Here is a 22,234-nt window from a genome sequence, read left to right on the forward strand (position 1 = left end):
GGTAGAGACCAAGGGAAGTCTTCCCAGCCTCAGCTCTGCTCTGCTGCATTTTAAGCGACTGTGAGCTGAGCGCTGGCTACACCCAGGCAGAAGGTGGAAGGATTAATAAGACCACTTCTTACAAGCTCTGCTGGTAACCCAGATACACACAGATAAGGCTGAGTGCTTGACAGGGAAGATTTGAGAGGTGCGGAGATGAAAAGTCTCACCTTCCTGCTCTTTTGCAGCTGTCTCCCTGGCTTTAAAGGACACATAATCCTGGAACAGGTTCACGACGTAGATGTGAGGCCGATTTCCAACAGCTTTGAGCAGGCAGAGGAGAGCAGATGCCATGTTGTGCGCAAAGAGGGTTTCCAGGCCATCAAACACCACGCCCTGGTAGCAGTCACTCAGCTGCGAATAAAGTTGAAAAGGAACAGCTTTTCTAGTCAGCTGTGGCACACACGGGGCTCTCAGCCAGTCAGTAAATGTCCACTGTCAGCAGATGTCAAAGGACACCAGCCATCGTTGTGTCCAGCGCATCAGCCCAGACGAGCTCTGATCTTTCCCCACGTTCTGCCACCTTGGGGCATCTGCAGCTTCCCCCAAGGATCCCTGCGTGCAGCTCGGGGCTCCTCTGAGAGCAGATACAGACCTCCTCTCCAAACTGCCTCGCTGCCTGTCTCTCTGGAGCAGGAACGCAGCATCTGCCCCCACCCCACCCACGTACCTGGAGCCTTTCGGAGAGGATGGCCACCAGCAAGTCCTCGGGCAGCACGCAGCTCAGACAGCCCAGCCCTCCCTCTGTGCTGCCACCAATGCTCAGCCGTCGCTGCGCAGGGACGCAGGGAAGGGGAGGGTGGAGATGAGAAATGGAGGAGCCCTGCAATGTTGAACGCCACAAGAAAAGTAAACCACTTGGGTAACCCCTGAACAGTTCCAACTGCTGGGCTTGCAGCCAGGGTTTTCCACTAGCGGGAGGCTCGAACCAACCCTGCAGGCCAGCAGCTCCAGGGGACAACCCTGGAGGACACATCCCGTGGCTTGCAAGCCCCCAGCGCAGCATCCCGCAGCTTTGCCCACTGCCTGCGGCCACATTAGCCAGGACTGCACTTTGCCAACAAACTGTTGAGGCCCAGTCGAGATTTCTGCCAGAGCACAGGGGTTTGTTCCCACCCCAAGCATGCCCAGCTGGCGCTCTGCACCACACACCCACACACCAGCCCCCACTCTAAGCAGCCCCTTCGCTTCTCAGAGGCAACAGAAAGGACCCAGGCATTAACCAGCGCAGATCACGCTTCACCTGGCAGCTTGTCGAATCCCTTCGATGCTGTTCCCGGGATTGGGATGCACGGCCATCCGCCTTCCTCTTGCTTGCTGCAGTGCTCACCGGCCTTTGGGAACTCGGGGACTGCAGGCTGCCGTCCTCCCCAGAGCTGGACTGGCGCAGCACTGAGCTGTGCCCGGCCTTGGCGTGGCACTGCACGCTGAGAGAGACATCTGCATTGTGACCTGCAGAGGGGACAGATGGCTCAGCGGGGCTGGCGATGGGTGCTGCGGGGAGCAAGCGGGCACCTTCCACCCCTGGCAGGGACACAGCACTTGTCCCCCAGCCTGCTGGGCACTAGCAGCGCTGCTCTCCAGAAGCAGCTCCTGCCCTGCTTCCCTTACTAGCACGATAAAGCTGAGAGAGGACGGAAAAGCCAGAGAGTTTGTCGTGCACAGCCCCGTGTCCCTCCTTAATAAACATGCACACAGGTGACACTTTGCACAGCAGCTCCCCTATGGATCAAGCCAAAGATTCGTCCCCCAGCACCATCATTTTCCTACCTTGCACCCATCCTGCCTTCTCCCGTGGAGACTGTAACGGGCAGCCCTGCCCCACCGGCATCACCCATCTCCACGGAAGCTAAACCCTCTGCCTGGGATAACCCCACCCGGCACCCAGAGCCTTTTCCCTTCCACCAGCTCCCAACCACCCAGGTTCAAAGCTGAGCAATGTAAAACGTCCCCCGCCAAGGCCAGCGTCTGGCCTCACCCTGCAGAGCTCAGGGCAACAACTGCCCAAGAAAGTTTCCCCAAAGTCTCCAGTCTCACATGGAGCACAGCACAGCACGCGCCAGCTCCGCAACCTGGCAGTGTCAGTATAGGGGGAAAAAAAATACATTTCCAGAGAAAAAGAGCTCATCTGCAGTGAGTCTCATCCAAAATTCCTCCAGGAGGTTATTCTTCCCTTCCTCTCATGTCTGTGAAGCTACACTCACAGTCAGTCACCTAGAGCTTAATGAGCCACTTCAGAGGGTTATTCCTTGTTCAAGTGGGCAGCAGTTCTGCCTGATGGCCACAGGGAGCAAGCTGGATTCAGCTCTGAGAAAATGTTTTTATAAAGCTCTGAGAAAGGTACGGGTGTGCTTCACCACTCCCAGAAAAAGGGACGTGTGTCAAGAAGCCCAGAGGCAGTAAAAATGCCTTTGTCTGACCCCTCAAAACAGAGCTGCTTAATCACCCGAGCTGTGTTATGAAATGGCTCTGCATTTCTACACGCTTGCACCCGTGCTCCCCAAGAGACCCAAGGGCTGCCAAACTCCTCTGGAGCAAGCAGAAGCAGGTGGCCGTGGTGGGTTTCCAAAGCGCCGCTCCGCGCCCAGTGTTCCTCCTTACCCTCATCCTCTGTCTCCTTGTGGCTCTGCTCAGCGGCAGCCCTGACGCACAGCTCCCGGGCACGGAGCCCTGCCGCGCTGCTCCCGTCAGAGATGGCTTCTGTCACCACGGCGTCGATGGACAAGCAGGCAGCGCCGTAATATTTGGACAGGGCGACCGCTGCCGCTGTCTTTCCTTGAGAGAGAGAGGAAGGCGGCTTGGTGACATTTGCAGGTGAAGCATTCTCAGGGACAGGCTCTGGAAAGCCCCCCCAGAGGCTTTGCAGGTTTCAAGGACAGTCAGAAAGCACATGTCCCTTTAGGGGACACCACGAGGGAGGCAGCTTCAGCACGGTCAGAAGCGCTGAACTCCAGAGGCAGGTGGATCGCCTCCACCTCCGGTTCAGCCCAGGACTCTGTCCCTTGTGGTGTGACCTCAGCCCTGGGCCAGGACATTGTTTCGAGCCCTGTCCCACCACCACCGTTCGCTACCCTGTGCTGGTGGGTGCCAGCTGGGCACAGTCTGGGGGTCAGCACGGGCTAGGGGCTGCTCCCATGAGGAAACACGGGCACTAGGCAGTGTGGTCCCATGCAGCAAGAGGGACGTGGCCACCCCGTCTGGGGGGACAAGAGCCTAGCTATACGGACACAAGATGAGCCACACCACTGGCACCAGCTAGGCAAAGGCCTGGGACTGTTTCACGGACCAGCAGAGCTGTGGCTTGCCTCGCTTCGCTTCAACTGGCCGACCAAGCACCACGGCCCACCAGGATAAGTCTCTCCTGCTTCCCGCTCTCCTTGCAGCCAACAGCTCACGTACCTGTCCGAGGTGTCCCATGGACGATGATGACGATCCCTCTGCGGTTTCCGCCTGTGCGCCCTTCTGCAGGGATATCGATGCCCAGGTGGCGGGCGATGGCCCTATGGACAGGGCTGTCGGCCAGCTCTCCCGCAGCCTCCTTGCTGCTGCTGGTGCTCTGCTGGTGCTCTGCTGTGTAGAACCAGGTAGAAAAGTCAGCCTCCTGCCTCCCTGTGACCCTGATCGCCCTCCCCATCCCCTCAGATCCTGCGAGAGGAGACTGCTGAAACCAATGTCACAGCCCAGATCTCATCGTGCCTGTCCTCGAGGCTCGCGCAGATCCAGCTGCTGGTGAAGGGGCCTGTTCAGAGCACAGTAAGTGGGGTGGCAGGAGGAGGAAAGAGCATCTGGCAACACCCAAGAGGCCCGGGCCACATCTTCCATGAACCCTCCCCACGGTCCTCATGGGAGTTTGGTCCCGGGTCCTGGTGCCTAAGGGGGGTGACAGGTGCAATTGGGCATTGGGAACAGTCCCGAGGGAGATGGCACCAGGCTGCAGTGAAGCAATGGAGGTGGCACTGAAGTCCACCGCTGGGGCTCTTTTGCTACAATGGACAAAATAGGTGAAGAGCTTCGGGTTACCAGCCGTCCCGCGTCTTTCCTTAACACCTTCCTCCTCCTCTTCCCCACATTCGGATTCTGAATTCACCCTGCTGGACTGGCTTTCATCGAAAAGGGAGGGGGGAACGACCGAGCTACGGGGTGAGGTGCTGCAAACAACCCCAGCGGAGTGCTTTCTGCCCCCATCTGACAGGTGCCAGGCACCTTCAGAGCTGGCCGAGGAGGAAGGACGTGGGGAAGGAATGGCAACCTGCTCTTGGCCATTCCCACTTTGCAGGGCCACAAGCAAAAGCAAAAATCTCCTAAGGAGGGAGACTCCCAAGGCACCGAGGAGCCTGTCCAGGGGTATTCTGAGCTTGTGCTTGTGTTGCCGCGAAGGAACAAATCTAAACCAGCTCGTTAGATTAGACTTGGTCCTACAGGCTGAAGAACTCATCTGAGCCTGCTCTTTGCGGCTGAGGGACACAAGGGGACACCCTGAAGATTTCCCCAGTGTGTGGCAGTAAGATATGAGCTTGCTTTAGCTGCACTCAGGGCTGCGAGAGGATGCGTCTCACAAGCCACAGGTTTTCACCTGGCAATTCCTCCACCAAGCTGGGGAACAGGCGGCTGCTAAAAGCACGGGCATTCCGTGGAGAATGAGGTCATGGAGAACTCAGGGTACGCAGCCTGGACTCCCTGCTGTGTCCACACTCAGGACAGACCATGCCAAACCCTCACCCTTGTCCTGGTCCGCTGGGTCCCCGGTCTTGGGCTTTGCTTGATCATCCTGCAGCCTCTTCTGGTCCTGAGAGTACTCCAGCACCTCTGGGGGCAGCTTCTCACCCGGGCCACGCAGAGGCAGCAACAAGGTGTTGCGGCTGTCGTAGTCCTTCAGCATGCGCAGGACCTGTGCGCGGAGGGAAGAGAAACCACATACAGGAGGGGTTTCTTGACCACACGAACACACTGCCCAGCCAACCAGTCTTCTCCCTCATGCCTTCCTCCCAACACGGACTACCCAAGCACCCCCCTCAGCCTGCCAGCAGAGCTGGCTGCCCCTCAAGTGCCGCCAGGCTGTGCCCTGGGGACTGCCTCCATCTCCCTGGCGCAAGCCCGGGAATGCCACCACAGCGCTGTGAAGCTACGGCAGCACGCACACGGGGACCAGACCTTCCCGCTCACCTGCTCCTCCTCAAGGTACTGCTGGTCAAACTCCAGCGAGTAAAACTCGATGGGAAACTCGCACGGGTTCTTCACCACCACTGTCCCCTCCGCCCCACGGCTGTATGGCAGCACCGGTCCCAGCTCAAGCACTGGGGGGCTGAACTCCAGCTGCGGCTCCAGACCTTGTCCCGAGACCTGCAGCTGGAGGTGCTGGCTGCTCTGGCAAATGTTAATCTTCAGCCTCCTTCTGTAGGACTTCTGAAAAGAGAGAAGCACAGAAAGGTCCTGCACTAAGTCCCAGGTGACAAGGGCCTGGAATTCAACCCTTGCCCCAAGGTCAGCGGTGTCATCAGTACCTCTAAGGTGAATGGAAAACAGGTATTTAATTATAGCAGAGGCTGCAGCACCTGCATGCTGGCTCCGGGTAACTGGGATGGATCCTGGGTGAGGTGTAACTGGCTGTTTGGTGTCAGATCTGAAACAGTCTGTCACACGTTTTCACCCAGTCACGAGGGAGCGCAGTGCTCGTGAGAAAGGTCCTCGGGGTTACGCTGCCCAGACACAGCTGTGGCACTGCTGCATCAGGCAAACACCAGCCACGCAAGAGGCAGATGAGCTCCCGCTGGCTAGAAATAAGGGTCATCTTCTCTGCTCAGCGTTTGGCTCTGGCCAAAGCCCAACACAAGCTGGTTGCATCCCTACTAGCAATTCTACCGTCCCTGGGACTGTTCCCAGGCATGGAAGCACTTGTGTCCATGCTGTCACACACTGCCAGCTTCCAAGTCACTGTGGCCACATGCAAACTGCCTTTGGGAATGCTCCATCGCTTAAGCTGACTCCCAGACCGCGTGGGAACACGCAGGCAGGTTGGGCCAGAGCCACAGGGACTGCTGGCAGCGTACCGCTACAGGTGACAGTCCCGCCGTGCCCAGGAAGGTGTCTGGCGGCTGTTTTGTCTGCTGGTACCGGCAGCAGGATTAGCCCAGGTTGGCCCTTCCAGGGTTGTCCCCTGCGAGCATGCCAGCTGCTCTGCGCCGGGGCGTTGCAGCCTGCAGATATGCCCACACCAGGTGGAAGATGAGGGGAAACAGGTGGATCTCCTCCACGTGCCGAGAGGGAGCCACACCGCCGAGCCTGGATGCTCCCTGTGCAACTCCCCGTGGGGATTCCAAAGCGCTTCTCAGAAGTGCGCGCTACAGGGGAAACTGGGGCACAGTGGGTACGGGGCTGGCAGAAAGCTCCATGCGGAGGCCAGACCTCATCCCCTGCGCTGGGCTCTCATTTCCACACTGCCCTGCCAGACCTCCGCGGGGTGACACCTGCCAATCTCACCTCTTCCACGGGTGAAAACCTGACTCGCATGTTGCATCGCTGTCCGGGAGCGAGGGTTCCGGCCGAGGGCAGTGCCTCAAAGACACGGGGCTTGGCTTCCAACTCCTGCAGCAGCTTCCGACGCATGCTCGCTGACAAGCATTTGTCCACCTGGGCACAGAAACCAGGCGCGTGAGGTGGCCTTTGTGGGGACAGACTCTTGGTTCCTGCCGTGCTCTGAGATACTGTTACGGTGCGGAGAGCACCCACGTCCAAACCAGACATGGCCACCATAACCTGGTGGCACCATAAATGGGAGCAAAGATGTGTAGGCAGGGCAGGCAGATGGGGAGGCACTGTCCTCAGAGGAGGAGGAATGGGTGAAGATGGCAGAGAAGTGAAGCATCAGCTAACGAACAGGTCCAGGCGAAGCAGCCTTGCTCCGTACCCTCAGAAGCTTCCTCAGCCCAGCTGTAGCCCAAGCGCCCAGGCAGCCACGGGGGCAGAAAGGGCAAGAGAGGCAAAGAAAACCCAACCAAGAAGTTACGTGTCACACGTTGTCTGTGCTTTACCTTAACAGGCTCGTGCACGGTGACGAACCATTGACAGGGGACCTGGAGCTGATTGTGGAGCTGGACAGTTTCTTCCCGGCACTGCCCACACTGGACAGCGGAGAACTCCAGCCTGTCCCTGGAGAGGCAGAGGGACGGCACAGTCACGTCGGCACGGAGGCGGACATGGAACGTGGGGCCACCTGCTACCTAGTGAAGGACAGAACATCCAGCTGAGAGACCAGGTGACATCTGCGGCTGTGTCCAGCCTGCTGCCTGCCCCAAAAGGTGGTACCTTGATGGGCAGGAGCACGTCCACCTCTCCCAGTGGCAGGTTGGCGCTTTGTGGGTCAAAGCGCACTCTGAATGTCTTAGTCCTGCAGCAGGGCAGGCACTTCACATGGTCCAGATCCACGCTGAAACCTTGAACAGATGAAAATAAAGCAGCTGAGATACATCTCATGCCGCTTGTGTGTCACAAGCACGTTAAGGCCACGCGGGTGTCCTGGCTGGCAGCTCTGCGAAAGACCCCCTTGTATCCCCGGAGAAGCCTGCTGCTCTTTCTCCCTTGTCACCGCCCAAGGAGAAAGCGTTTTTGCAGCCAGAATCCAAGGTCCACATGGTAAAAATGAAACCCATCAGCTCAGCTTCAGCAATTCCTTCCTTGGGCATCTCAGGGAAGGAGGCACAGACCTCCCCAAAGGAGAATTTCCAACGAAGGTTCCCCCATGCTGCGGTGTTCCCTGGACAACAACTTAGAGAAGACACCTGACCACCCCTCAGACACAGCAAGTCACCGTTTGATGGGACACAGCCTTGCCTCAGGGCCTGTCGTGGAAGCCTGTTTTGATACACCAGAGGATCTCACAGGCTCTTTTCTCAATAAAGGCTCAACTGAAGGGCTATGACATCATGAAGTCTAAACAAAGCACTTCCAAACCACAAAGGGTCCCATCCGTTTGCAACATGAGCCCACAAAGAGCACAAAACCTCGGCTGTCACTCATGGTAGCCAAGAGCAGAAGATGATGAGAGGTGACCAAGGTGATCAGCCCACCTAGTCCCTGAAATGAGGTGTCAGGGCAGTCCCAGGCAGACCAGGTCTCTGGGCACTGCTGGCCAGGAGAATTCAGGCTCTAAAGCACCAAGCGGGGGCAGTCAGGAAGAAAAAAGCTGTACAAACAGGCACTCAACACCCCCACACACACCCAGTGACTTAAGCTCATCTGTCAAGCCCACGGGAAGTCCCTCCAGCACTGGTTACCTGTGCCACACAAGACACGTCTATCGGCGAGGAAGGACACAGGCAACCGCCCGGGGTTGGTGATCTTCACAAGGTGTGTGCGGACGGTACCAGGAATGACACAGCCAAAGTCCAGGATGTACTCAGGCAGCTGAACTCTGAAAGGAATAGAGACATTCCTTAAACCACAGCTCGGCTACATTTCCAGGTGGACAGAAGACACAAATAAAGTGGGTATTTGCTGCTGTAAAAACCCAGCTCAAGCCTGTGAAAGCCAAGGCCTGACCACCTGGTAGTAACACTTTGGTAAGTCACGGAGGGTGCAGGTCCTAGGTTTTATCAGCTACCAACGGGACCTCAACATAAAATTGTGTTTAACTGGTCGCAGCTCCTCGGCTACAAAGAGCCACTGTGGCTAAGTCCACCAGACCTCCACTGGCCTCAGTGGAACTGCTAACCTGGTGTACAGCCCAAGCCTGAAATCGCTTCAGGACCTTGCAATGCGATTTGCCTGCACAGGCAATCTTCCCTGCTCTGCAGCCAGGTCTGTCCCCAGAGCAGCCCCGGGAAAGGCAGGAATCGACACCTACAGCGTTCAAGGGCAGCTCCTTCTCCAGAGCAATCCCACTCGGGAAAGCGCATAAGTGGTCTGTTTTGCAGAGCATTTTCTTCCTGAACTGGAGCCTACCGTGCCCCTGCCTCATCAGGAAGGAGCAGAGGGAAGGACCAAGGCACCCAGGCAAGCCCTACGGTCCCACCAGCATCTACACCCCCTGCTTTAGGGTTTCTCAGCCCGTGCGATTCCCTGCTGGCTTTGCTTAGCGTGGCCTGTCAGTTGGAACAAAGATGCCAGCTTTGAGCTGCCTCTTTCAGAGCTGGTCAGCAGGGACGGTGTCTGTGCTGTCTGGAGGGGCTGGATGGTCTGCACTGCACCCCCTCAGCACTAAGAGCAGAACCCAGCATCTGTGGGGAGCTGAGCACCCCAGGGTGGCACTATGAAGTGAGGACACTCGGCTGCTCACAGGGAGCACGTCAGAGCTACCAGGGTCAGACCCTTTCTGCAGTGCCCAGCTACTGCCAGCTCTGCAGACACCAGGAGCTCTCGGGAGCAGGGGTGCACTGCTGGGTGTCACCCTTGGGGCACCTGGAGTCTCTACTAACTTGAGAAGCCTCCGACGAGCACGCTGGTCAAAGGCCGCTTCCTCTGGGGGACCGGAGCTGAGAGCTTTCTGCTGCTCCAGGGCATGTTCCTCTATCAGCAACTGCTCCATCTGCAGCTGCAGCTGCGTGTCCCACTGAGGAAAGGAAAGAGAGCGGCTGGTTAGCAAAGGTCCTGCCCAAGGCACAGGCTTGTCTCTGAGAGAGGATCCCACCCTGATCTTGTTGAGAGGGGCGATGGAGTCCCTCTGCCTCGCTGCTCAGCGTCTGTGACACCTCCTGCTCCCTTAGTCAAGGCCTGATCTCAAGGGAAACAAACTCCTGCACCTTCGCCTGCCCAGTCACTGTCACAAAAGCTGATCTGGCCAGACAGACAGCCAGACAAGCCAGGAACCTTCCAGAGCTCCGAGTATTTGCCTGCCCCCCAACCAGTGCCAGAGCAGCTTGGACAGCAGCTCTCTTGGAAAGGGAACCACGAGAAAGCTGACGCCTCTTGGAGATGACCGCTGACAGCACAGCCCCAGGGCGCAGTCAGGCTGCTGCTGGTAAGCTGGGTCGTGAGCAAACCTCAGCCACGACCCGCAGCTCCTTCAAAGTGCCAGGAACTCAGTCACTTGAGCATGGCCTTCAGGAGCTCTCCCTGAGGCAGTCGGGGAGCTGGTGCATCTGCTGGAGGGACAACAGCCAGAGCTGGGCAGCCCCTGGGGCAACGCTGAGCTGACACATGGTCGTGGCCAGGTGCGGGCAGGGAGGTCCCAAGTGCCAGCAGGGCCCCAGGAAGCCTGCTGCGGGGTGCCCAGGGCTCGAGTGACACAGGGGCAGGGTGGCACATGCCAAATGGGGCTTCTCACCGCGGTGTCCGCATCGTCCCTGGGTGGCTCCGCGGCCGCCGCCTCCCCCAAAGCAACTGCTTCAGCTCGCTGGCTGTCCTTTGCCATCTTTTCTTTGGCCTCTTTGAGGACCTTCTCATATTTTGCATTTCCTGGAGGAAGAAGAGATCCACAAATAGAAGTGTGGACGCCGTGCCAATCCCACTTAAGCTGGGAAGCCCCACTCCCCTGATGCTGGCCTCTCCCAGAAACAAACTCCTTGAGCAATCTATGGGAAGTGGATGCTGCTGCTCCTCTCTGAATCCTGACGTTCACTACCACCCACCTTCCCCTCTACAGAGGAGCATCCCATCCCCTGCAACGCCATGGCAAATCCAACCCTGCCAACATCCCTGCCAGCCCGCGTTACAGCTTCCCCAAGCTTTTCTGCCCAGCCGCCACCTTCCCAGGCCTCCGACAGATATGCTGGCAAGCTCTGCAGGGTGGTTCCTGGGGCAAAGCCCACATGGACTCACCTACTAGAGACTCAGGAAGCAACCCGAGGGTTGAGTGTTGCTCTGACAGCCCTGAAACCTCCAGGCTCAGTGGGGGTGGGGGTGAGCTGCCCTGTGGGCATATGACATGGGGAAAAAGCCAGGGGACCTTCCTGCGGAGCAGAGAGGCAGTGCTCACCGCTGATGTTCCTGGGCAGGTCCAAGCAGATCCTGGGAAGGGTCCCTTCTCCTCTCAGGGTGATGCTTGCTGGTTCCAGGTGACCCACTTGAATCTGCAAAGCCCTGCAGAAGACTCCAGGCACTCCTGGCAGGTAACAGACTTTGAGCACTTGCTCCTTGCCAGGTCCAATGTAACCCTGCAGGGCACGGGAGACAAGAGAGGGAATGCACCAAAGAGCGTTTGGTGGGGGGACGGCTCAGGCGACAGACACACTGAGAAGAGAAAACAGCTTCTCCTATGGAAGAAAACGTCGGACAACATGGCCTTCTGGCTTTCTCGTATCCTAAAAGCTCGAGTCTCCTACACCAGGGTGCAGTACGTCCTTCAGAGGGCTCGCAAGGCTGCATTCCCACAGCACAGACCGCCCTTTGCTCAGCAGGAGCGCAGCTCTGCTGCTCACAGCGCTTACCCTCTGCTAGCAAGAGCCAGACTGAATAAAGAAAAGCTCTTTTACCAGCTGCTGTGGAAGACGAGCTAAAGCCCATGCCCTCAGCAGGGCCAGCAGCTCCTCACACTGCACGTCAGTGGTTCCCAGGCTGCTGCTGAAGGGCCTGACTCATTCATCATCCCAACCAAACATCTCCTGCCTGCGTGGTTACACCAGGGGTGCGTGAGCCCATCCAGACTCACAGCGACCTGCAAACATACATCTCTGGAAATGCAGGAGCAGACTAGGACAAATTCTAGGGAAGAAGGTGTTGCTGGGAAGGACATCTCCTCTCTGGGCTTCCAGAAAGGCTCTCCAAGCCTCAGGCTGGGCTCACGCCAGCCACATCGAGAGCAAATGGAAGCAGACAGCAGCATGGCTCTGGGTGACCGGGCACAGACGCAGACGCCTTTGGCTCGCCCTCTGCACGCTGGGCTGGACCCTCGGCTCCCCTTCACGCTGCAGGGGAAGCCGCTGAGTGGGACAGCTCCTGCCACTTGGTCCCCTGAGCCCGTACTCCAGCGCACAGCGCAGCTGCAGCAAAGGTGAGCCCTGCCAAGCTGCCAGCACCCACGCTGCTGCTGCAGCAGCTGGCTGCACGGGTCCAAGCAGAGCTGCGTCTTCGGAAGCCCGCGGGAAGAGAGCATCAGTGTGTCATCCCTTGTAGGAGACGGGCACGAAAACAATGTGAAAGCCATTTGGCTTCCTCTTCCCCTTGCAAAAAGAGACAAAGGTAAGAACGCTGCTTCAGCTCAAAGACATCCACGCGGGACTAAGAAGCTGGGGCGCCGGGATGCTGCAAACTCCTCTCCTGGCTGTTCCAGCCCCGATCCTCCCTGACCCCCTCGCTGCCCCACAAAACTGCTGCAAAGCAGCAAAGCTGGAGGAGGGACCAATACAGGGGCTGCTAAAATTTCTGGCAAAGCAGCTTCATGCCCAGGCAAGACAGTATTTCAGTCCTGCTTAGTGCTGGCAGGGGGCAGGTGGGGTTTCTTACAGGCAGGGACAGGGAGTACGCCCTGCTTGACCACACAACCTGGGGAAGGTGACCCTCACAAGAGCCTGCACCATCTGGCTCCAGTGTCGGCACAACCACAGAGCTCAGCACTCGGGGTCCAAAGAGCTACCGAAGCCCTCGTGCCTCCCACCAGCGGCTGCTGCAGGATGCCAGAGCCACCCACCAGCAAAGGCCATGAAGGGGCTCTAGTAGGACCGTGCTTGCTCGACCTTCTCTGCCACGCAGCAGCAGCTGCTTACAGCCCTGGCTCTCCGTGCTGGTTTTGTGGCTCTGTCTTCCTTTTCTTTTTTTCCACCCGCCCCACCACCTTTTTTCCCTACAACCCTCTCCTGGGCAGCCTGGCCAGGGTGAATCACTCGTGCTACTCACCGTGCTGGGCACGGCCAGGGGCACGCCGAGCGGAGGGCTGTCCGCAGCGGCTGCGCTGGAGCCGAGCACCACGTAGGTGAATCCCATCTTCCCTCTGTTCTGCAGGGTGACCTCCGCTTCCCTGACTTTGTTAAACAGCTGGAGAGAAGACAGAGGAGCGGGAAGTTACAGACGCAGGTCTGCTGCTGGGAGTCTCCTTCCCTTTTCCCTGGCTTGAAAGCACATGAACACAGCGCAGAAGCAGGGAGCGCAGAGGAGGTACAGGCACTGCGGTGTCCTGGGTTAACCTGGGCAACCCCCAGCCACAGGGTACCTCTTAGCCCTACGCAGGAACACTATCGACGGCAGCACGTAGAGGTGCAGTAATAAATAAACCAGGGGATACAAGCCCCCTGCTCTTTAAGGTGTCACCTAACAGCCAGCTGAAACAAAAGAGGAGGCATCGAGGCATTTCAGAACAAGAGGCACCTGCATACAAGTATTGCTTCTGTTTTGCCTGCAAAAAGTAGAGACAGACAGGGCAACAGCCAAACAGGGCCAACAGCTGGAAGGGTCTGTGGGGATTTTAACTGAAAAGGAGTGCCAATTGTTCTGGGACATTCTCGCCAGATGCAGTGACTGGAAGCCCAAGTTAACTTCCTCCCTGGTTTATTTTGTTGATTAATCAAGAGCATTAAAAGAAAGCATCTCCTTGGACCTCAGGCTTTAGGAACGGATGGGCGGATGAGGGTCCTGGGGACATGTCCCTTTGGAGATCACCACGGGGTCCCTGCCTGTCCCGGGAGGCAGCGCTCGTTACCTTGAAGAGGAGGAAATCCCAAATATGGGGGGGTAGAGATGGCCATTAAAAAAAAACTCTGATGCAGAATGTATCACCCAAAGGCAGTACTTCCAAGCGACAGAGCCAACAGAGTAGCTGGGAAGGGAAGAGCGCCCGAGACCTCGGTGGGCAGCAACGCGCCGGCGACAGTTCCAAGACAAGGACCAAGAGAAGCGTGCGGTACCTGCAGCCCGCAGTCGATCTCCGTCACGTCAAGGAAGTAGTTGATGAGCGAAGCCTCCCCACTCAGCGCAATCTCGTAGGTCGGGCCTCCCTCCACACTGCACAGCGCCGTGACACGGGCAGCAATGTTTGTGCGGCCAACGAAGGTGAATGTGACGCGCTGGCTCTTGCCCGGCGGCAGCACGCCGTACAGTGGCAGGACATCAAAAACCTGGAGGCAGGGGAGGAGAGACAGAGATGTCGAGCGTGGAAATTGATGCAGAAGAGCAGCCGTGGCTTGGAGCAAAGTACAGATGTGGCTGGAGGGGCCTCTTCATCACAGGCGAGATCACCCTAACCTCATTCTGCATCCATTCCACTTACCGGTGGGAGAGACCCTGGGAAAAATCTTCTCCCATACTAATTAATGTATTAATACACTAAATTAATTTGGGATGTCTCCTGGCAGCAAGGCATTCTCTCAGCTGAAGAACTTGCCTTTAAAAACACTTTTTACTGCCTTCAGAAAAACACGAGACTTGGAGATGAGAGCCCTTGGAGCTGGGGGTGGACTCCAGCCCAGCTCATCTGATTCCTGACACTTTTTACTCTCTCTCCGACCCACACACTGCTCTCGCAAAAGCTACTGCAAAAGCTACTGCAAAAATTTCCTACCGAGCACCTGATGAGCAACAAGATGAATACACCCTCCACAGGCGCTGCACAGGCAGGACCCTCGGTCAGCCCTACATGGCCGGTTGCTTCAGCAGCGCTGCGCAACGTGCTGGGAGGGATGCGAGGCCACTCCGTGAGCAGCACCGAGGGCCACCAGTGGCAGCAGGGGCTACGTAACTGTTTGCCACGCTGGGAACGGGGAAGTGAGACAGATGCCCACTTACCTCCTCCGCTCCCGAGGGGAGGGGCTCCACCTCCACAAACCGCATCCTTTCCTGGGTCCTCACCGGCCTCCGACTTTCCAGATCCACAGCAGCGGACGGCAGCAGCTGGAAAACAAGCACCATGGGCTACAGGAGGCAGCTGGCTGGGCTGAGGGGGATCACTGTGCTGCAGGCTCCACCGCCTCATCGAGCCAAGAGCAGCTAAGATGGGACACAGGCACACACCAAGTACGGGGACGCCTGTGCCATTAGCCGAGTGTGGGTCCAAGACCCGTGCGGATGAGACACGAGGTGCAGGTGGAGCCCATGTCACACCGGCAGGTGGGCTCGGACCCACCGGCTTGCACGAGGAAGCGGGGTGCTCCCAGCACCCTGTCCTGGCAGGGACCTCGAGGGCACGTTGCACCCTCATGCCACCCCAGCTTTGCTCACTCCTGCCCAAGAAACGCACCAAACACCCCACCCCTGGACAGCTCAGGTTCTCCGTGACAACAATAGGAATGCAGCTGCAAGCGAGAAGTGTCAAAAAGGGGAAATAAGGACTTCAGAAGTCCTTGGCACAGCTGTCCCATTTCAGGTGGTGCTTAGCTTTCCCCTTGTGCACTCGTCAGTGCTGGAGGGCTGAGGATCGCCATTTCTCTTGAATAACACCATCCTGGAAAAGGCAGCTGAGATGTTTTTCTGCCTTGCAGCAGCTGAGGGCTGGTGTTTAACCTCAGAGGTGCCATCCTTTAAATGGAACCTCGTCCCTGGGCTTCTGACCCCTATTTATAAGCAAGGGCTTTGTGATTGCTCTTGAAGTTTAAGAATACCTGCTGCTTCGGTAACATGAAGGAGGGCTTTGCGCTGGGGCTCTGACATGGGCAGGGTATGTACAGCACATCCTCAGGCCTAACCAGAGGCTACATCTCTCCAAGGAGATAAAGCACTGGGAAGGCTGAGCCTTCTCACATCTCAGTGCTCTTTCTGTTGTCTCCACATCTTCCAGCCTGCAAAGCTTTGCCAAGGGCATATTCCCAAAGACGCTAACCCACATCTTTCCCAGGCTTATGGTCTCCCACCTCCCCAGGAAGGCTACATGGACATTGCCTTGATACAGTGACACAAGCAGAAGACAACACTGCAACCCAGATGTATCCTTTGAAGCAATTTTGGATCCTACCTAGCCATATCCCCTTGAATTTCCCTGCTTTATCTGCGCATACATGGCAACAAAGCAGGGCACAAAAATGATTTCATGCTTCTATCTGAAAACATTCAGCCGCGCTATTCTTTATGCCTACCAGGTATCCTTTTTCCTGATTCAGAAAACACGTGCAGAGCTACAACATTAAAACCACTGATATTTAGATGTCAGCAGGTGTGACCCCCCTCCTTGAACTTGACACCAATTCTGGCACTTTCAGAACCTCCTGTGCTCTCCTATATCCTTTTTTATTGCCCCAGGAGCAGCCTCTGTCCCACGCGAAGCAAAAGGTGCCATCAGCTCCCACTAGCACCAAGGCCAAGCCCCAAAGCACCGAGGCTCACCAGGAAGGTCAGCAGGCCAAAGGCTGTTTCCCATACTAAGAGGAAAAGACAGCAACTTTGTCAAGTCTCCATTTATAAAAAGGCAGCTCTGTGGCCATCGCTGCAATACCGGGGCTCGGGCGAAGGCAGAGACGTGACAACAGGTGGCTCTAGCTGGGGCTGAGAAGGTGGTACATGGAGACCAGTACTGGGCAGGGCTTGACAGAGGAAGGGAACTGGAAGCCTCCACATCACGGTGCAGGTAAAACCCCTCCTTTCACAGTGCAAAAAAAACCCAGCCAAAAAACCCCAACCTCACCACAGGTCAGGAGGACCTGAATGGGCTTCTCCAAACAACACTACCCTACTTGTCCCTCCCCATAAGCCCCGTGTCCAGCTGCTGGCCCTGCTGCCCAGCCCACTCTCAGGGCACATGGCAGCAGGGCAGCAAAAAAGGGACGCTACGCTGGCACCAGCACGGCTTTTTGGTGGCAAGCTGGGGGAGGCAACGCAAAACAGTGAGCGTACAAGAAAATCTACCTTTGCTTCCAGGGAGTCCTCTGCATCTGCTGGCTCTTGGGCAGGATCCCCCACTGCTCCCAGGGCTTCAGCTGGCTCCTCTACGCATCCATCACTGACACCGCTCTCTGCAGATGCTGAGTGCTCCGAGCAGGCTCCCTCCTCCTTCGGTGGCTGGGGTTTGATGAACAGTTTAGGTGCTGGAGGGCTGAACCTGGAAGAAACCGTAACTTCCATCATGAAGCTGCAGTAGGAGGGAGGAAGACCTGGACAAGCAGCTCCTTGGCAGGACGTGGCCCCTGGGTGGGCACTGGTGCCGCCAGCCCAGGAATGGATCCGACCTGGCAGCTCCAGAACCAGGATGCAGCAGGTCAATGCTGGGGGCTGCCCAGGGACAACGCTGGTCCAGCAGTGGCAACTGCTTGCCATGAGGAACTGCAGATATCAGAGGTGAACACCTTGCAGGGAGACAAAAGGACAAACTGCACAAAAAGGTGGGACTGAGACACAAAGGGGCAGATCTGGATGGCGATGCGCCAGCACAGACCCAGCGCCGCAAGGAGGTTTTCAGCTCTTCTAGGTATTTACCCTGAATTCTCCCCTGGGCGGTTACGCACAGCTGCGGGTCAGGACCAGCAGCGGCGATGGCAGGAGCAGGGACGGAGCCCGCCGCCTGCTGTGCCTGAACCCCGACAGAGCCGGCACGAGCCCAGCACGGGACACCTTCGCACACGCAAGGAACACGGGAAGACACGTCAAGCGGCTCCAGGCAGAGACTCACAATTAAACAGCCCATTGATCCCCGATGAGCACCAAAGCAGCCGCGATTAGTACTTTGGGGAAGGAAACGCTGGTCATTTTTAATCAATCTATTCCAATCGCGACACCGAGATTCAGCTCCCTGCCGTGCCACAGGTACTCCTTGGCTGCAAAACAGCAGCTCGAACCGCACCTCGCGCCACAAAGGCTGCAGCTCTGCTGAAACGAGCTTATAACCGGTGTGGCACGTCCTGATGCCATCATTACCTCCCCAGCAGTTTCTAAACACAAACTGTTGGAGGACAAATTTGGCAAATGGTTCAGCAAAGCAGTTCAACCACTCGTTTTGCAAACAGAGCCGAGTTTATCCTTTGAGCAACAGCAGCCAGTAAAAAGCATATGAGTTAACGTTTTCAGAATTCCCAAGTGACTCTGACTATGGTCCCTGTATGAAATTGCAGCAGGTGCTCACAGTAGCTCTGCTTGGATTTCCAACGCCACGTGGAGGGACGCGCTCAGGCCATGCCTACCTGCCGCTGTGCCTAGTCGTAAGCGTTCCGCCCGCAGTCAAACACGGCACATTTTTTACAGCTGGGAATTCAGTGCCTTGAACCACGGGCTCCAAACAAAGATTTGTCTTTAGTATCTAAGGCTGGTTTTCATTTCTGGATTACAGGCTCTGCTCTTCATAACCCGGAAGAGATCCCGCCTGACTTGCCCTCCCTACAGCGACATGCAAGAACACGGCTTGGCCCAGGTGAGCCCCTGACAGCCCTCCCTCCGCCTGCTGCTGGGACGCCACGGGGACCCCGAGCAACAGCTCGGCACCATCCGTGGGGAAGAACAAACCAGGGCTGGAGGGGATGAAGGTGCTCGCTCAGCCCTGCAGCGCATCGCCCACCTACGGTCCCACCCACGCAACCTCTGCTCCTCTCAGCCCAGGCACCCGGGTGCATGTTGGGGGGCCCTGATGGGCGACCAAACTGCCCGACACCTCCAGCGGCCGCTGACTTGGGCAGCTCCGTAAGGATGAGATAAATCCAGCTCAGCTGGGACAGTGGTGCTTTTGGGCAGCCTGCAGCTGCACGCTACCTTTCCCTGGCGGCAGGGGAGATGCCCGCAGTGTCAGGCCACCAAGAGGAGCACCTCAACACCCTCCAGCCACGCACCAGCCCACACACCCGTTGGGCGCCTGGGTCCGGCCGTCAACACGGCAGCTGTCCCAGAACCGCTCGCTACGATGCACATGGTGAGGAAATGAAACCGCAGCTCTTAGAGTGGCTCGTGATAAATACTGCGGCTGAGTAACAGCTCCCGAGGAGAGGGAAACCCCCGAGATGGAAAATCCTCGCTACGATGCACATGGTGAGGAAATGAAACCGCAGCTCTTAGAGTGGCTCGTGATAAATACTGCGGCTTAGTAACAGCTCCCGAGGAGAGGGAAACCCCCGAGATGGAAAATCCATAATCATTTATTAAGGTACCTCTAGTTCTACAGAACAGTTTGAGGCAACTTCACCAGACCGTGGTGCCTAGACAACAACAGTATTTTTCCCTCTAAAGTAGAAGCCCTCTGGGACCCAGCGCTGGGAGATGATGCGATTAGCAAGTCCTGCTGTGGCGAAGCGTGAAGCAGCACAGCCAGGGACTCTTTCCAGTGGGGGAAAGTCAAAACGAACAACAATGAGCATCACATGAAAAGGAAGGGAGTGAGGAACCCGAGGTGTCAACAGAAAGCTGATCTCTATGACACGACATCTTCCTGGCACTGAAGGAAAGGGGGTTGGTCCTGGGAAAGAAGGGCAAGATGATGAGATGTTTGGCATCAGCCCAGGCTTGAGGTAACCCTTTCTCAGAATCAGGACCTTCTGGGCAGCCTCCAGCACTTTCAGAGCAAGGCTGTGAACGCAGGGATGAAGGCAAGGAGCAGAGAGCGGCTCCTCCACCTGCAGAAGGGACCAGCCCCAAAGCAGAGGGGCCAAAGGGCTGCGGAAGTGCCTCCACCAGCACGCTGGAGCAGAGATGAGGAGCCTCCTGACATAAGCAGGTCAGCCTGGGGCTGGAGGGGCTGACAGCAAGGTGTTAACCCCCCTGTGTCCATCTCACCCAACCTGACCACCCGTCAGATGAGACAAAATGGATCCAGGTATTAACAGGGGGGATTCAATGGCAGCACAGGCACACTGACAGCAGGGAGAGAAGAGTCCTTCCTGCTAGGGCCAGGACAGCCTTGTGCCACCCACCATCCAAACCGCTGAGACATTAGGAAAAAAATCATCTCAGCCTGTCTCTTGGTTTCTGAGCCTCCTAAGGACACAGCTTCACACCACTTCCCACACCCACCTCCCAAAACAGAGGAGCTAGAAATCACACCGCTTCTGCAAACTGCGCGTGAAGATTCAGGCAGGATGACATGACCTTGCCAGCTCAGGCTGTGTGAGAGCCACCACCAGCAGGACAGACACCCCAGAACGGTGATCTGAAGACCCGAGGTCCCTGCAGGTCCTGCCAGCACCAAGGACACGTGCCAGGAGCCACCACCCCTTTGCATTAAATGCAGGAGTTTTAACAGCGCTGAGGCTGCTGCCCTGGTGCGTGGCACCCACACGCCCAGCATCCTTGCCCAGGCCCCCAGGGACCACACGCTGGTGCATCCCTTCGGCACAGCCAAAGCACCGGGGGAAAACAAGCCCCCCAACAAAGCCCGAGCTCTGTCACAGGGCAAAGCACCAGAGACCACGCGCCCCTGAGGCATCTAAACAGGCTTACGGACCCCGACGATGCACTTTGATTTGTCCTGCAGGCCAACAGACGCAGATTAAAAAGGGACTTTGGAACAAGCAAGACAGCTCAAGGGTGTTTGCAACTGAAAACAAAACAATGTGATACAGAAGTAAACTCAAAACCTGCCCAGTGCACCCTGTGGGAACACGCGGCTTGAGCTGGGCCACATGGCCAGCAGCTGGGGAAGGTGGTGGTGATGGTCTGCCCTCGCCAAGAGCAAAAACTAGAAACTGCATTTTGTCCCAATGCCCTGATGACTATTTCTTTGCTAGGATAAATTCCTCTGCTGAGCTAAGATTTGTGCATTTACTGAACCACCCATTGACATTCAGACCAGGCAGCGCGGAGACAGAGAAGCAACATCACTACAGTGAGATCCGACAGCTTCAACTGTCACTGTGCACGCCCTGGAAATGACTAACCGCACAGCAATGGCTGGACTGTGTTGCTGATACGATTGCTCAAAGTAGCAGCAGTGACTAAAGAGTAAGGAGGAAAAAATGGGTTGAACAATTAGAAGAAACAAAAAAACCAAACCCACTTTAAGCACAAATAGTCTTGTCCAGGCAGAGAAACAACATTTTTCTCTCCTGGCCAAAATAAATGTGTGTGTCTGATTGATGCTGGGAGTCTCTGGCGATCAGCTCCAGCAAGGTTAGAAGTGTGGATGCTTCAATTCTATCGATCTCGCCTTCACGAGACCTGATGTTTGATTCCCTCGATGTCAGACCAAGTTAGTTTGATCTGATAATTTAGAATAGCAACAGTGCTTAATGTAGACCAGAAATAATATCTGACATGCTGCCCTTCTGCTGGGCTCTTAATGAGCCATCTGAGGTGTTAATAGCCTGGAGACCATCTTCATTTCCAGCCCTGACATGGAGAATCACATGGTGTCTGCTGAGGGACCCAGAGCGAGCACATTACTGCTGAATTAACATGCAGAGCAGAAAAGGGAGCTGTCCTAACGTCCACAGCACTAACGAGCCAGCAAAGGGGCTATGCCAAACCCTCTGGAGCAGGGGCTGCTATCCTGCCAGATGCTCAGCTATCCTGCCAGATGCTCAGGACCCTCAGCTGCTACCAACTCAGAGCTGGGTAACTCAGCGTCTGCCGGAAGAACCTGCAGGCTCAGGTCCAGCAAAGCTAGTTTAAGTGGAGATGGGGGAATTAAAAGCTGAAAACTGATTCAGCAGTCACATTTCCAAAACCCTAAAAAAAAAAAAACAAAACAAAAAACCACCCAAACAGGCAACTGGCCAATAAGTGGCCCCAGAGGAAATTAATTCCACACAGGCTTTGCTCCAATGTGTGTGTTTCTCTGTTACCATAAAATATATGCATTGTTCTACCATCAACATTAGATTTTTCCCTTAGCTTGTAATTAAACCCTAATCTAATTTACCAGGAGATGACAGGGGCTTCCGAGCAAAGCTTACAGCCCTGTTACTCTTTCCCTGTCCACCTCCTTGCACCTGCTTTTGCAGACTTTCCCCTGCATTTTAGGGTCTGTTCTTGAAGGTGCCGCGCATGAAGGGCCACACCGGACTGGCCGTTCCCTGGTAAGACCCCGCTGTGAACGGGCTACCCCAGTGTCCACAGCTTCTCCCCCAAGCCCTCCTCACCGCCATAGCTAATGCCAGTGCCCAGTCTCCTCTAAGCCAAATTCCAACTCCCTAAACAAAATTGTTTATTTATGATCTCTGTTATTTGCAACAGCAGCACTTCAACGCGCAGTGGTTAACTTTGCTTGGTTTCCCAGGGCATTATGGAAAAACCAGTTGCTACTGCCATTAAAACCGCCCAGACTAGACTTCTGTACTACGCAGAGAGGCCACGGCGGGAGGAACTGCTAGAAATGTGTTTATAGACGTGCTGCAGCACCACTGCAAGAGTGCTCTTGGGCTTGGAAACCACTGACCAGGGCTGGATGCCCTGCCTCCCAGGGATGCTCAGACAAGCACTCCCACCGACACCT

At 56.4% G+C, this 22,234-nt stretch overlaps 1 protein-coding gene across 1 annotated transcript in view; it reads right to left on the reverse strand.

Annotated features, from left to right (window-relative positions):
• Positions 1-22,234, reverse strand: part of LOC101913348 (hydrocephalus-inducing protein homolog) — a 140,414-nt gene that overhangs the window by 34,705 nt on the left and 83,475 nt on the right. Inside the window, 18 exon segments of the mRNA XM_055793338.1 lie at positions 210-393; positions 710-862; positions 1,283-1,491; positions 2,641-2,814; positions 3,439-3,609; positions 4,759-4,927; positions 5,203-5,442; positions 6,517-6,666; positions 7,068-7,256; positions 7,342-7,469; positions 8,310-8,446; positions 9,450-9,583; positions 10,298-10,428; positions 10,949-11,126; positions 12,805-12,942; positions 13,809-14,018; positions 14,686-14,790; positions 16,735-16,927. Coding sequence (XP_055649313.1) covers positions 210-393; positions 710-862; positions 1,283-1,491; positions 2,641-2,814; positions 3,439-3,609; positions 4,759-4,927; positions 5,203-5,442; positions 6,517-6,666; positions 7,068-7,256; positions 7,342-7,469; positions 8,310-8,446; positions 9,450-9,583; positions 10,298-10,428; positions 10,949-11,126; positions 12,805-12,942; positions 13,809-14,018; positions 14,686-14,790; positions 16,735-16,927 — 2,993 coding nt within the window.

Source organism: Falco peregrinus, unplaced genomic scaffold (assembly GCF_023634155.1).
Source record: "Falco peregrinus isolate bFalPer1 unplaced genomic scaffold, bFalPer1.pri scaffold_35, whole genome shotgun sequence".
Taxonomy (NCBI): domain Eukaryota; kingdom Metazoa; phylum Chordata; class Aves; order Falconiformes; family Falconidae; genus Falco; species Falco peregrinus.